This window comes from Mus caroli, chromosome 3, assembly GCF_900094665.2.
Source record: "Mus caroli chromosome 3, CAROLI_EIJ_v1.1, whole genome shotgun sequence".
Lineage (NCBI taxonomy): Eukaryota > Metazoa > Chordata > Mammalia > Rodentia > Muridae > Mus > Mus caroli.
The window spans coordinates 59,859,545-59,876,228 of record NC_034572.1 but is presented as its reverse complement, the minus strand read 5'-3'; the positions used below and the strand labels follow the sequence as shown (position 1 = coordinate 59,876,228).

The 16,684-nt window shown below is 40.8% G+C and overlaps 1 protein-coding gene across 4 annotated transcripts in view; it reads left to right on the top strand.

Moving 5' to 3' along the window:
* Veph1 (ventricular zone expressed PH domain containing 1) overlaps window positions 1–16,684 on the top strand; it is a 213,456-nt gene that overhangs the window by 25,098 nt on the left and 171,674 nt on the right. For all 4 annotated transcript variants that reach the window (XM_021158192.2, XM_021158191.2, XM_029474775.1 and 1 more), the window contains exons 3-4: window positions 3,907–4,122; window positions 13,910–14,084. In XM_021158192.2, the coding sequence (XP_021013851.2) occupies window positions 3,907–4,122; window positions 13,910–14,084 (391 nt within the window). The remainder of the gene's footprint in view (window positions 1–3,906; window positions 4,123–13,909; window positions 14,085–16,684) is intronic.

Genomic DNA, 16,684 nt, shown 5'->3' with positions numbered 1-16,684 from the left:
AGAAAGTTCAAGTAACATATAAAGGCAGGCCTATCAGAATTACACCAGACTTTTCACCAGAGACTATGAAAGCCAGAAGAGCCTGGACAGATGTTATACAGACACTAAGAGAACACAAATTCCAGTCCAGGCTACTATACCCGGCAAAACTCTCAATTATCATAGGTGGTTTAACTTCTGTGTTAGAAATGTGTGACTTAGAAATCATTAGAAAATTTTAAACTTTACATAAAGTTTTAAAAGAAGAAAAATTTAAAGACATTTAGTGTATATCATAATATCTGAAATACACTAATCTCTAAAACCAGTTTTTTTTCCTTTAAATTGAGAACCTTAGAAGTCCATAAAAGCTTGAAAAGTTATTAAGCTTTATATAAATGCTATCATAGCTTCCATACTGTTTTTAATTTACCTACTTTGGTACATTCATTTGGTCATTCATTCATTCAGTGGATCTAATATTCTATTCTATGAACATACCACTATTTTATTTATTTATTTATTTATTTATTTTTCTTGGTTAACCTTCATTACTTAAGCAGTGCTGCAGTAAACATTCTTATAATTGATTAACTTGGTAAATATGCACTTCTGAGGATCTCAGTATAAAGTAAAACAACTGCATTTAAAGATCTTTGAACTTACAGTGTTATAATACACACCAAATTGCTTTCTAATGTGAAGGGTGTGTGAAGGCCCTAGTGGCTTTCCTCACCAGTTCCTGCATCTGTCAGATGTTCAAACTTACTTAGTTTAGTGAAGCACTGGGCTAGTGGTAATTTTCTCTCTGCATCCTAGTTCTCCTTGCTAGTGAGGGCAAGTCTTCTATGCCAGGCACTGCTTGGGTTTGTGGGAAATGATATTTCTAGTTACTTAATTCCTTTTCCTCTTTTGTCGTAGGGAAGGGTATTGATACAGGGTTGCCCTTTTCCAAGTAAGTCTGGCCTAAAGCACTGCCTCTAAAGAGACAAGAACTGGATCCAGTTGTCTCGGCCTCTCAGGTTCTAGGATTTCAGGTGTGCAGCACCAGGCCTGGCTCAGTTCTCTTTTCTTTTGAAGGTTTTTAAGATTCTTTTTTTTTTTTTGGTTCTTATATGATTCTTTGCCACTCATGCACGCTGTATATCTAGTATTCCCAAATGCACTTTGTCTTTTACCATGTATATCTGTGGAAAAACAAAACGTGTTCCCAAGCTTCTTAAAATCTTACTCTAATTTGTTTTCATTCTCTAACAGTTTTATAATTCAATACTTGGTTTTATGAATGATTCTGACAATATGATGATTGGAAGTTCATTTATCTATAAACTAATTTAGAGACAAATAGCAGCCCAGTGACAGTGTTTTCTTTTCTGGAGATATTACATTTCCACACTTTTATCTAAAGCCTCTTTAATATCTTTTAAACAAAATTGTGTGGGTCTTTTTCTCCTGAATATATGCCTGTGCTATACTTCCATGCCTGGTGCTCACAGAGGCCAGAGGAGGGTACTGGCTTCTCTGGAGCTAGAGTTACAGATGATTGTGGGCTACCATGCTGGTGCTGGAAACGGAACCTCTTAGAGCATGATTTAAGTAATGTAGATCATTTTCTAGATGTGTAAGCATTATATAGTCTTAGCTAGACCTAAAGATGATGTCCTTTATTTTTTTAAAAAAAAAACTAGTCTTTTCAGGTAATGTAACACCAATTACTATTATTTTATTTGCTCTTATTATAGTGGGAGTGTGTGTGTGTGTGTGTGTGTGTGTGTGTGTGTGTGTGTGTGTGTGTGAAAGAGGACAAATTCTATAGTTCAATCTCTCCATCCTCTTCTAGGATAAACTCAGTCATTACTTCAGTAAGTGCTCTACCATTTAGCCACCTCAGCAGTTCCTTAATACAAAATCATGATTAATGATTTTATATCCAGAAAGCTTAATCAACTGCCCTACTAATTCTGATAGTCTGTCTATGATGGATTGTCATTTGAGGAGGATAGGGTTAACTTAAGAGCACTAGTAATTCTTCCAAAGACCCAGGTTCAGTTCCCAGCGCCCATATGGTAGGCCACATCATTGGTAACTATATAGTTTCAGAGGATCCAGTTCCCTCCCCTGACCTCCATGAGCAATAGGCAAGGAAGCTTTGCACCAACACACATGCAGGCAAACCATTCACACACATACAAAATAAAGTATTTTAAAATATAAACTATGTTTAAAATGCAGCTAAAAGGCTCACAGACACAGAAGGTGAATGGTTTCTGAGTTGCTGAGAACACCATTGTAGAGCACAAGGCACTGGGGACGTGTTTCCTCTGGAGAACCAAACCAGAAGTTGAGGAATGGGGCCCCAGGGGCTCTGCTCTGTACTGCCAACCCTGTTTTCTCCATCTTTTGTACCATCTCTACGCCTCATCTTTTAATGTAATAAACATGTGGAGCTGAGTGTCTCAGTGGTTGAGAGTGGTTGGGTTTCCAGAGAACTTGGTTGGGTTTGGGTGCAGGTGCCCAGTGACTGAACATGAACACCTACAACTCCAGTTCTATGGCATCTGATACCCACTTTTACCTCTTCAGGCACTCATGTGTTTCATAGATGTACATGCATGAAGAACAGCTATACACATAAGACCTAAATAAAACTTTATAAAAATTTTAAATCTAAATGAGTAAACAATTTAAGTTTCAAATTTTAGAGGAAAAAATACAAAACTCAAAAGCTTGCTTGATTTAACCATCTAAACAGTCAGTTAATAGATAGCAATTTTGAAAAGGAATAATGAAGCCTGTGCAGAATTATAACTCAAATGTTGCCTCAATATCCTTAGTAGGGGATAATATTGTTCCAAAAGAACATTCCCCATTGCCCCATTCCCTGTGGAGGAAATAAAAATGGCCGATAAACATGTGACAGTATACATCCTCACTTTGGTCCAAGGAAGTGCCTACACCAAACAGTAATGAGATACCATTTTCTACTGGTCAAATTAGCAAAAATTAAAAAATAGTTTGTTCTTGCAAAAATCACAATGAAAAGATCATGTTTTCACCTGATGAGAGTTTAAATTAGTTAAATATTTCTGGAAGGGAGTTTAGTAGTATATACTAGGGGCCTCAAAATTATTTTATTTCTGTCCTTTGCCTCAGCAAATTACTCTTCTGGAGAAAAAAAATTTGGGCTACTGATGATCACAGTGTAGATACAGGTTTGGGGTGTTTGTTGGCCCCATTATAACAATAAAAAATAGTGTTAAGGATGAAAACTCCCTGTTGGCTACCTCAGTACAGGCATCTAAATGGTTGCCTACCCTGTAAGTCTCCAGTTCTGTGAGACTCCCATTGTGGTATTCAGTCAGACCATTTTCCAACTCAAGGAGATAAGCATTTTTGTTGTGTATGTTCGTTTTTGCACATTGAGAAGTGTTAAGGGATCATATTTTTTTCTTCGTAAAGATGATGAAGTACTCGGGAGGGAATAAAGACAGGAAATTTGGTTGGTTGGTGAGAGCTAACTTGGGCTTGAGTTAAAAAGAAAGAAATGGAACACTGTGTTCTGCCGGACTCTGAGAGGAAGCTAGTAGGGAAAGGGAAAGTTGCAAACTAATTTGAATTTTTTTCATACATGTAACTAAAGCATCTCTGTAAAAAGTCCTCTAGTGACTTGAAACTGAAATGTCCTAAAGCATACACTTGCTTGCCTATGTATGATCCAGCTCCTCCAACTAGCTGCTGCCTCCTTTTTGTTAACGTCACTGGACCTTGTGTGTATATTCTGCCTCTTCCACAAGAGGAAGGCCAACTGTAATGGGCTTTACAGGCTTACTCTTTAGTACCCGGTGACATCATCATTTCCAGCATAACTCAGTACTGCTTCCCTAGAGTACTTATTAACTTAAAAGGTTTTTTTCTTTTTCTAAATAGGATTACCAAACTAATAACAATGACCAGGCGGTGGTTGAAATCTGTATCACCAGGATTACCACAGCCATCAGAGAGACAGAATCCATTGAAAAGCATGCCAGAGCCCTGGTGGGACTGTGGGATTCCTGCTTGGAACACAACCTGAGGCCTGCAGGGAAAGACGAAGATACTCCACATGCAAAAATCGCATCCGATATCATGAGTTGCATCTTACAGGTATGTCAGTGTGAAACAGCAGGCAAGTGGCTACTGAGTTGGCAGCTTGTGTGAACACATGATGTCTCTGAACTGAGAGGCAATTTTTTTATGCCCGTTAGATACTGTAAAAAGACACCACAAACCACTTGGAGCTAAGCCAGCAGGTTGCTAGCTAATCAACTGAGAAAATCCTACTGAGTCCCAGCTGTAGGGGAGCCATACTGTAAAGAATTCAAAATAATACCACAGCAAGCTTATGAGCATGCTTGAGGAGGCCAAAAGAAGATGGCAGATGTCCCCTGTCACTTTCCACTTCTTCCTGAGACAGTCTCTCACAGTGTGGAGATGAGCACTGCAGGTACATTTAGCCGTGCTCAGCTTTTTATATAGATGCTAGGGGTTTGAACCCGGGCCCTCTTGCTTGCACTACAAGGGCTCCTGTCTACTGAGCCATCTCCCCAGCCTGACTAACTCGTTTTTTTACGTCTATTTCACTGTGTACTGTGAATACCCATCTGTTTGTTCTACACATGAGAAATCAGCAAAATTCATTCCCTTAAGCCTCTGCTTTGCCCTTTTTAAACTAAAGGTAGCAATCAATGCCTATTGTTTGGAACTGTGAGACATCAAAGTGGCACAGCACGTGAAGTGCTTGCCTGTGAATATTGCAGTTCAATCAGTGATCGGTAATCATAGTGGTCTGTAACCTGCAAATAAATCCACAGTCTTGTAGACCAATAGAAATGGGTATCCAGCTAACTCCCAGGTAGGACACAAAAATGTTAAAATCTACAGCAGCCTGGTAGATGCACATGAGGGAAGTCTTTCATTATAAAAAAGCTTTCTATGTGTGGTGTAGATATGAAGTAGAACTCCTGACTCAAGCCACAACTTACCTGAAGCTAGGAGCTTACAAGTTGCTATATGGATTCAGTCATTCCCCATCTCCCAGAAAAACCAGGACAGGAAAGATACACAAGACACTCTGCTTTTTAAAATAAAGAGACCCTTGGAGAGGGCAGATGAGGATGAAAATGTGGCACAGGTATTCTATCAGTAGATATCGTCGATGTACTAGAATGTATCTCCAGAGAACTGACAGAAGTCTGGAACCAGTACCTAGTTTATTTGTTTGTTGTTGTTGTTTTGTTTTATTGGGTTTTTTTTGGGGGGGGGGGGTTTGTTGTTTTTTTTTTACCTTTTTCCAGTGCCTAGTTTTAACCTCCTCATATGAAGCCACACAATCACCCTTCCCCAACTACCTTGCTGGGCAGACCTGATATCATAGTTAATCATCTTTGCATGACCTGCTGCTTCATCTCAGCTACCACTGTGGGAGAGCCAGTGAATGAAATAATCCAAGATGGCTGACAATGGGTACAAAAGTGACCAGAAGTAACCCACAAATCAGGAAATACATATTTTTTTGCATTGTAAAAGAACTAGCCTGCTCGATGGTACACACACTGCTCATGCAGGCTTTCCTAGTCAATATTGTGTGATGGCTTTGAGTACAAAGGACCTAGAATGGCTCAGAGTATTTCCTTCAGAATTCTTATGGGGGAGGCTGGCTTTATAAAGCTAGAAGTTTACTCCACAAGCAACCCCCTTTCTGTCATGAATTTACCTATAGGGTGATCTTGGGCAAATTAACACTTGTGTGCCTTTATTGCCTCATCTATAAAGTGCAGATTATAGAAGTAATTGCCTTGTGGGTTTGTTTTAATGAGTAAATAACCAGATGCTAAATAAATAAAAAAATGTTCCGGATATGGGAAATATCATGTGATCACTAACCCCAGTTGATATTATCATCTGAAGGAGACTATAATATACAGCGCATCGCTCTCTTTTATTATTATTTTGCCTGTGTATTCGGTATGCATGTGGCAGCAGTGGTTGACACTGGGCCTCTTCCTCCGTTGCTTTTCACTTTCCTTATTGAGACAGGATCTCCTGATGAAACCAGAGCTAACTAGCTTACCCCTATCTTCACCTCCAAGTTCCAGGATAATAGGTAGGCCACCATACCTACCCAGCTTTCACGTGTGTTTTGGGAACCCTAACTAGGGCCCTCTTACTTTTGTGACAAATGCTTTATCACCATGATCCTATCCAGCATTTGACTCTTTACAACAAGCTATTTCTTCAGTAATTGCATTGATCAGTGTTTGCCTGTCTGTTTTCTCCCCAAATTCTGTTTTATTTTGTACACTGAGCAAGTCCCAGCACCTAAAATGGCACTTGGCATGCAGTTGGTACACTCAGGTGATACTTACTGAATGAGTGATGAGTGGGCTCAGGAGGAGATCCTATTCTGTGGCTTCCTGAGCAACCATATTTCTGTCCAGTGGGTTTTTGGACAGGAGGATAAAATGTGATGGATGGAACAACCCATAGTCCCTCTCTCTTCTCACCTGTCAGGAAACCCACTGGGAAAACCAGATGAACGTGTCAATTAGGTCCCCAGATGGCTACACTAGTAGGAATCAAATGTTTTTTTTTCTGTCTGTCTGTCTGCTTGATGAGGCTGGGTGAATGTCCAGGGAGCCCCATTTTAATAAATGAATTTGGACATCTCTTGAGATTGTTGCTTTTCTATGGCTCCAGCTGAATTCAGCGCCTGATAGCAAAGTAGCGTCTCAGTTCCTATCACCCTGGGTCTGTGTCTCTCCTCCTTTGCTTTATTCTTTCTAGTTTTAAAACACTGACAAAGGTTCCCAAAGTGCATTTTCAAAAGGAAAATCTCCACCAAGAGCTCAAATGGTGCCAATCAAGCTGAGAAACTGAATCCTTGGCACCGTGGAACAAGGTCCCCTTGTTTCACGTCTCCAGAGAGCTGTAGCAGTTCTCGGGAGTACGTTCATTTGTACAATGCAGTGACCTCCATTTGTTCCCCTAGCTCTGCACTTGTAAGGTAATATTCACCCTAGCCTGCTCTAGTCGATGCTAAGGGCCAAACTCTGTCATAGGCCGTGGCATTATCAGCTGCTGTTAAAGTGGCTTACTTGTTGGAGAATGGTGACCACTGGACTTTTCTCTGCCTGTATCCCATTAGCAGCTCTGTGATCCAAATAACTCTAAAGATAAAATGACTTGCTGTGCCCAGATCTGCTGCCTTAGATGCCTTTGAAATGAAGCCCAGCCGAAGTTGTTTGTTATCTGTTAGGTCTGTGGGATTCTTCTTTGCCAGTGTCATCTGGGCCCCCAGACCCTACGCACACCCCGCTGTTTGTCGTCAGCTGTGCCTGTGGCTTTTGATATGGGAGGGGCTGTCTAGACACAGTTTTGAGATGGTGTGCCTTTGGTGGTGATCTCTGAGGACTTACATGCACCGTTTGCTCTTTGCCTAATGTTTTACTTTTTGTTCCATTTGAGAGATTTCCAAATTACATGTATGGGGAGAAGGCACAAGAATTGAGTGTGTTGACGTTTATATTCTTTTTGATTTTTAATGATGACATTATATACTTGAGAGGAGAATCTTCTGTTTTTGTACTGGATCCCCACTTCAGAGTTATTATAAAAAGAATGCATTCTGATTAGTTAAGAAGGCCTGTCCTTTTATTGCTGCTGCCAAGGGCTAGCTCACTCTAGAGTTTAAAACAGAATCTAATGATTTTCCATCAATCCAGTCCCTCTCTGTGTTTGTCTGTGCTCACAGTTAGCAAGGCCCATTTCCTGAGACCACCACCTTAGTTTTTTCATGTTACAGATAAATATGCTTAAAAACCATGGTACACACCTTTAATACCAGCACTAAGGAGTCAGAAGTAGACAAATCTCTCTGAGTTTGGGGCCAGCATAGTCTATGTAATGGTCAAAGACAGCCAGAGCTACATATTGAGACCTCATCTTAATTAATTAGGTAGGTAATTATCAATTATTTTAAAAGTGCCTGAAGATCTAATCCTTTAATGGAAGACATGTGCCTTTCTACTTCCAAGTTATTCTTGGCCAAAGACGCAGTGTATGTATAGTACCTTTGACATGGGGTTCGTTTTGAAAAGTTCCCAATGCTAGGGCTTTGACCACTCAGGATAGGGGCAAAATATGGAAGTTTAATTGTGAGAACCCTCCATGTAATGGAGAGATTGGATGACTATAAACATAGCCTAAGAGAAGACTAGGGGTTGGGATAGAATCCAGGTAGTAGTAGAAGTAACTTGAATGTGAATCCAAAGAAGCAGCAATATAGGGTAATTGAGACAAGTGAAAAGCAATAAATTAACCTTGCTGGACACAGGAAGGGTGTATTAACAAAAGGAAGATGGATGACTATTTTGGCATATATACTCAAGTGTTACTTGGAGTCGGTATTAAAGACTGAGATTGATGGATGAACTATTCTATCATCACAGATGGAGATTCAGTTGTGAATGCCTGTGTTATTTTACCAGGTTCTACCATGCTCATGATGGAGTATACCTCAGTATATCTTTGAGCTCACCTGATCTTTTGCTGATGAGTGAAGACTCTAGTTTCCTGTCTGGCTTCTTGGTACCTTGATAGTGTAGGAGGAATGTTCTGATCTGACCAAAGAAAGCCTCCCACTGTACACAAGTCTCTTGGCTTCCCTAATAAGGATCAACCTTCTAGAGTTGTGAGTTATCCTCAGTAGATCCAAGTAATTTTATGGGGATGAGTGCCAGGCCCAGGAGAGAGGAGAAGCTTATCTTCCAGAGAGGTCTCATCAACAATTAGGCCCACATATGCTTAGGGAGAGGAGAGAAGGCAGACCAAGATACTCAAATAAACCATCAGAGAAGTCTCAAGGCAGGCCATGGTCCTGACCATGTATGTAGAAAATAGATGGAATAAAGGAATTCGTTAGAATGTATCAGACATTTTGTTTGTTTGTTTGTTTGTTCCTGGTAACTAGGAAAACAAATGTTTAAGCAAAAGATATTTAATTAGTTTATTTAGAAAAATGTAGGAATAGAGTGAATGGGGTGTGAAGACTCTAGTTTCCTGCCTGGCTTTTTGACACCTTGATAGTGTGAGAAGGATGTTCTGATCTGACCAAAGAAAGTCCCCTACTGTACAGAAGTCTCTGGGCTTCACAATTATGGATCAACCTTCTGAAACTCCTTACGTGTGAGTTAGCCTCAGTATTCCCTATATCATGGAGCTCAGATGCTATTAAAGGAACCTAATTTCTCCTAGCTTGCCTCTCCAACCCTATGTTTCCTCAAGTATCATCTGGGTTCTCTTCTACCTACTGAAGTCACATGATAGTGGCACCCATAAACTCTTAGCACCTTTAATCCATCAAGAAAATCACAATCATTGATCTCTTTGAAAAATCCCTGATTAAGTTCAATGAAGTGCTTATTTTTGAAGCATCATTTAGATCAGGAAAATGTTCTCTCTCTCTCTCCCTCCATCCCATCCTCCCTCCTTCCCTCCTTCCCTCCCTTTCTGTGAGGCTAAGTCATTTAACACTTTTGAGACCAAGGGTAGAAATGTCATCATTAGAAGAGCAGAAAGGCTCCTCAAAGGAATTTAATGAAGACTCTCAAATAAAATAAAAGGGAAGGGAAACCACAGCAAAAACATTTCCTATGACTTATTTTGGACTCGATACCAAGATTTGAGTGTTCTAAAATTATGACTCTCAACTCACTAACCTTAGTGTCTCAGCTACCCCATAACATTTCCTTTTCTTCCTCCTGGCACTGGTGCTGCCATTATGGTACTGTTGACTGACTTGGGCCCACCACTGCATGTCATGCTCATTCATAAAATTCTATAACATGGATATGCACAGAATATTCAACCCTGTACTTATCACTTAAAAACTACCTGAAAATGGAATCTGTAGGACTGGGTCTGTTTTTCAGGGGAACTCATGTCTGATGACACCTCAGAAAGCAACACTTTGTGGATAGTCCCAGGTCAAAATTAATTTGAAAGAAAGTGAGCAAGTTTTCATGAGTTTACTCCATTTCTGCATCCTTACTTGGGAAGCATCCATTCAAATCCTTTGTCTGTTTTCTCCTTTGGCTCTGTACCTTTTTGATTGCCTGAAGTTTGTCTGTATATATTCTGGTTATGGCTAGACCTTTGTTGAATAAGTGGGTGACACATATTATATGTCCCTTGGATTATCTTTTCATTTCTTAAAGTATCATTGAACTAGATGTTTTTATTTTTATCCACTTTACATTCACTGTTTTATGGTAATAGTTTAGTTAGATTTGAGGAGACTCGCAAAGCCACTGGGGACACTGACCGTGTTCCTTACTCACTGTTACTTTGTGTTTTACTGTTAGATATGCAGTTTGCCTGGAATTTATTTTTATTTTGGTTGATATAAGGGTCAAGACACTGTCTTCTTCCATTTAGTATCCTCTTTGATCTAACTGCCCCATGTCTAAGATGTCATAATGCTGCTCAGAGACACTGTAGCAGCGTGGCAGTCTTAGCCTCATATTCCTTCTTTGATCTTTATTATCGGGTTTGTGCTAAAATGAAATTCTAAATTCCATACTGCCTAAGGACATACCTTTCCCTTTAAGCTACTAAAGACACTTCAAGAATGAAAATGGTTCTGGAGTAACACTGTTCTGGTCAGAATGTAAGCTCACCTGCTGTAACAAAGGCCAGTGAGTTAAGCTATGCAGGGCATTTCTATTTCTCAACAAACAATTCAGAAATGTCAGTCTAGAGCTGATGTGGATGTCGTTGTACCCCCACCACCACCACCACCACCACCTTCTCTGTACTACACACAGTTTCTAACTCATGGTCATAGACAGCTGCCTCAGTCCCTGGTACCAAGTCCTTGTTCCAATGAGATGTAAAGAGGAAAATGAGTTAAGAGCCAAGTCACATCATGCTAATGGTAGCTGAGGAGTTGAACATGTTAAGCTTTCTTTATCTAATTGCTTTGCATGTATGTGGCCACATCAGATTGCAGGGAATGTGGGAAATGCTGTGTGCATCTTGTGGCTATCCCCATCAGAAACCCATGAACTGATTACTAAAGAAGGACATTCACATTTACTGATGGAGCTTCTATCCCACCACCCTTGCCCACCATTCCTGGCCTCCCTTCCATGCCCATAATCTGATACAGACTACACCCAGACTGTTACTCAGTGCACACCCTGTTCGGAGGGTAGTCATTACTTGACCTTCTCTCCAAGGTCATTGGTCCTTTAGCAGCCTGGAAAGTCTTCCTGTGCCAGTCAGTTGATGTTGTGTCTGCCGTGAAACCTATTTATCAGAGGCTGCTCGATGGGAAAATGTGATGACAGTCACCATTACAGATGATCTAGAGAATTGGGTGACATCCCTGTGTTCAGCCAGCAAGGGGGTGGCAAAGCCCAGGGTAGAATCCAGAGTCTGTTTTCTATCACATGCCCTCCCAACACATTGCATCCTCTGTGACAGCCATCACCACATATCCACATTGTCTTCTTCCTTCTTACCTACTTTCCACTCCTGTTTGTGTAGTATATGCATGTGTACATATCTGTATGTGTCTATGTGTCTTTATGTCTCTGTGTGTGCCTGCATGTGGAGGCCAGAGGTTGATACTGGGTGTCTTCCTCTGTTGTTCTGGCCCTTATATTTGGAGACCAGGACTCTCACTAACCATGAAACTCACTAATTTGACAAGATTAACAAGCTAACAAGCCCTGAAGATCGTTCTGTGTCTGCCTTCTTGGTGCTGGGATTTCTGGCACATGACATCATGTTCAGTTTTTTACATGGTTGACAGGTAGTGGCCATCTCTCAGCCCTAGTGCATTTTATTCATTCATTATTCAGGAGATCATGAGGACCTACCAAAGCCTAGAATTGTTGGAAGTAGTAGAAAGGAGAACCCATAGGTGGAATACGAAGTACATTTCACACAGAAAAAAAGCAGCCCCTTTTATTTATAATATAAGGATACAAAGTCAGCTCCCAAACACATTGTATACAGTACAGCTCTGCTCTTAGTCTAAGTGGTAGCTGAAGTGATTTTATATGTGTGTATATACATATATATGTGTGTGTGTATGTATATGTATGCATATACATATATATGATATATAATTATTTTTATTGTTGTTTTTATTAGATATTTTCTTTATATACATTTCAAATTTCAAATGCTATTCCGAAAGTTCCCCATACCCTCCGCCCTACTCCCCTACCCACCAACTCCCACTTCTTGGCCCTGGCGTTCCCCTGTACTGAGGCAGATAAAGTTTACAAGACCAATGGGCCTCTCTTCCCATTGATGGCCGACTAAGCCATCTTCTGATACATGTGCAGCTAGAGACACGAGCTCCGGGTGGTACTGGTTAGTTCATATTGTTGTTCCACCTATAGGGTTGAAGACCCCTTTAGCTCCTTGGGTACTTTCTCTAGCTCCTCCATTGGGGGCCCTGTGATCCGTCCAATAGCTGACTGTGAGCATCCACTTCTGTGTTTGCTAGGCCCCAGCATAGCCTCACAAGAGACTGCTAAATCTGGGTCCTTATTTTTAATGGCATAACTAAGTGCCAATGATAACATTTATGAAACACGTAAAATAAGTCACAATAATAAATAAGAATACATTTATTTTGAGATCTAGAATGCCTTCAGGTTTTAGTCTTATATTTATTTTTTTCTTTAAATATCATTAGCTAAAAATTTAGTGTTTTTTAATTGACACATAGTAGCATTCCATATACTGAGTGCATTGCGTTTCTGTCAACACTTGTAAGGTGAAATCAGCATTTCCCCCCCTTGAACTTTTATCATTGTCCTGCCAAGCTTTAAATACTAGCACTTGTCCCACACAAACATTTTTGCTACCCATATTTATCTGATATCCTTCAAACCCCTTCCAGACTATTTCTGTAAAATCACCTTTTAACTACCACTTGTGAGAAGATGTAGTATTTGTATTTCCACAACTAGCTAATTACACCTTACAGTGCTCTCCACTTCTATTCCTGTTGTTAAAAATTATTTCATGGGCTGGAGAGATGGCTAAGCATGTAAGAGCACTGACTGCTCTTCCAGAGGTCTTGATTTCAATTCCCAGCAACACATGATGGCTCACAACCATCTTTAATGGAATCTGATGCCCCTTTCTTGTGTTTCTGAAGGGTAACAGTGTACTTACATACATAAAATAAATATATCTTTATATATATATATATATATATATATATATATATATATATATCACATTTTTGCATGCATCCATCCTTGGTTGGTTCAAAAAAGAAAAAATAAACAAACTTCAAGCTTGTCAATATTCCTTTGGTTGTTTTTCTCAAAGATAAACCCATTGATCTGTCCCTCCCCTTGATCCCTGGTTGCCCTTGGAATTAGCTTCAAACCAACCACCCTCCCAGTATATACGTGCCCACTGACTTTTCCAGTCCCTACCAATTTTTCCACGTATTACTCTACAACCACACATAGTTACCCACAATGCCCTAGGTGTACCATTTTCTCCCTCACCTCTGTTCCTCCCACAGTGGCTCTTTCTTCTCTAGTCCTTACCATTGCCCAAGTACTCCCAACTTATCCCTTCAGTCTCAGCTAAGGCATCCATTTCTCTAGAAGTCTTTCTTGACAGTTTCTGGCTGGAGTTCTCCTTAGCACCCTGCACCTCAAGGGTCCTGCCTTCTGCTCATGCTATCAATTGGCCCTAAGTCTTCCTATAAGGCCAAGCGGGGCACATTCGATGTACCCAGGGTAGGACCTGTGTTTTCACAGCTGTACTCTACAGCCCTGCAAATATTTTTGAGGTGAATGCATAATGAATGAACAATGAGTTACTTGTTTGTTGACTTCTTATATTTCCTCAGAATTACAACCGGACCCCTGTGATGGTCTTAGCTGTCCCCATCGCAGTGAAATTCCTCCACAGAGGCAGCAAGGAGCTGTGTAGGAACATGTCCAACTACCTGTCCCTGGCTGCCATCACCAAGGCGGATCTGCTGGCTGACCATACTGAAGGAATAATAAAGAGCATACTCCAAGGTACAGATCGAGAACTGAGATGGGATCATATTTAACAGAAATTCAGTGTGTTGCTTAGTGGCTCCTGTGAGGGAGGCCTAGCACACAAAGGGGCAAGTTCAATTTTTCTTGCTGTTCATTGGCTTGTGATCATGCCATGATGTCTCCTGGGCTGGCTGAGTCAGCCTCTTCTTTGTCTGATGAATAGAACAAGGTACTGGTACTCACTGCGAAGGGAACTTCCTGCCAACCCTATGGCTTTCATCCAGAGCACTATGTTGCCCATGATTGCTGTCAAGATGTCCAGTTCCTTTTACTCTGACTTTCAAAACAAGAAGTATTTTTGGTTATATAAAATACACAGAGCCAGACATGGTAGCACATGCCTTTAATCCCAAGACTTGGGGAGCAGAGGCAGGTGGATCTCCGTGAGTTCAGAGCATACCTTTTCTACATAGTGAGTTCCAGATTGGTCAGAGCTACACAGTGAGATCTTATCTGAAAAAAAAATACAAAGGAAAACATATGATGGCTTCTCTAAGTAAAATTACTTGAAATTGGTTTATAAGTACATTAAATACCACCAAAATAAGTAAATAAATAAGGAATCAAGCTCAAACTAATCTACATAGTATGTATTTTTGTTTGTTTGGTTTTGATTCTTACCTATCTGAAACCTTATTTTGCTTTAAAATAAAACAAAATGGAGTGCAGGACAGAGGATAGTATATCAAATGACTTGATATGCCTCCCAGTCCTCACTGATAAAAATGCATGAGGTTCACAGGTATTGCTGCCCTTAGATTGCCTCTTAATTCAGACCCCACAGGCTCACCTTGTTGCAGAGTGCTCCTACATTCCTAGTCCCAGGTTTCGTGGACTCTGCAAGAGTGTCCTGAATGTGCTCCAAGCCCAGGGTACCCAGGCTAGCCCATAGCCCATGACCTTTTAGCCAGGCCTCCCCACATGGTACACTGCGGTAGCATCCTCCCCATGGCTCTGCTCCTAGAAGGGTCCATGTGGAAGTCCCATGCTGCCCTGCCAGAATGGTGGCCTCTGCTCTCATGTGCTTACTCACTGAGAGCTTTAGGAGCCACGAATTCTCCAACCAGGCGTTCCACATGGCAGCCTCTGGAAGAAGCACAATAGTCTTTCTCCTTGGTGTTGCACCTTGGAAGACAGACCTGAAAAGGGCTGCTTATTTCAGGTGCCACTCTGCTTTACTGAGTTTGCAGTAAGATAGAGGGCACACTCTTTCCAGATGTGTGGATCAGTGATAGACCTCTCACTCAGATGAACAAGGCAAGAGGTTCAATCCCCACTGTTGAAAAATAAAAGCAACACACAAACACACACACACACCTCCACCAACTACCACCATCACCACCACCACCACCACCAAACTCAAAGCATTCTCTTTCATTTCTTGAAATCTAAAAGCAACTGTCCATCCATAGGCCCTGTTCCACCTCATCTTTCCACACACCCTGTCTTACCTGACTCCATTCTCAGAATGCCTACTGCCTGCCAAGGACCAACATGATGTCTCCATCTGAAGCTCAAGTATGAGATACTCCTGATACTTGGGGGGTCCCTCAGTGTCACCTGAGACTTCTGGCCTGTCTAGCTCACTGCCTGTCAGACACCCAGATATGCCTGAGCACCACGGATGGTGGTGTTTGTCACTCAGCCTGTGCTCCCCTAGAAAGATTTGCCATTAATAATATTAGCTAGTGCCTTTGTTCCTAATTTCCTTTGGCCTCGGAGTAAAATTGCTAACTTTACTTCACATGTGATTAGATTTGCTGCAAGCCCAGAAAAACAATTATGCTTTAATTTTTGCCACCTTGAAAACATTTTTGAAAACAAATTTCATAAAAATTACAGGTACGCCAAGCATTTTAAAACTATAGGAAGCAACCCTGTGGTCTGTAGAATTATATAAAAATGAATTCTCTTTTTCCAGCTGCCAGGAGCTTAGCTCATGCTTTCAGGGCTTTTGAAATGTTATTTCAATGACAAAGAGATCTTTGATACACAAAACAAACTCTAAATTCACTGCAAGCATCTGAAATAAACAAATGACTTGGTTTATTTGATCCAGCGTTATGAAAATTGCCATAAAATCAATGGTAACTTGACCTGTGCATGACTGGGCCTTCATCGTCCAGGGTTTTGACTTTGAGGACTGACAGGACTATAAAGCCCCTCCCACAGATCATGTGAGTTGTAGAGCAGAAGAGATTTTGAGAAATGAGTCCTTTGTTCTGCAAGTCTTCAGATGATACTCCCTGTGAGCAGCTTCAATGAGCTCCTTGGTGTGTCTTTCTTCACTACCTGTAGTTTTTTCTCACCGTTAGACTGTCTTCTTTGATCTGTGGTAGCCTCTTCTTCATTCTCAAGGACTTCTGCTCTCATGAAAAGCTTTGTAGTCATCTGTTCCATGACAATACTTACAATAACATTATAGTAATAAAATCAGACAACGGTCATGACAAACATTGCATTAATCCATGTGTGCTAACTAGATCAGGTTTACTTGTGAGACCTGCAGAGCAGAAATCCTGTTATCCCATTGTACTGGACAGTAACACCTTAAGTAACAGAAGACCTTGATATAT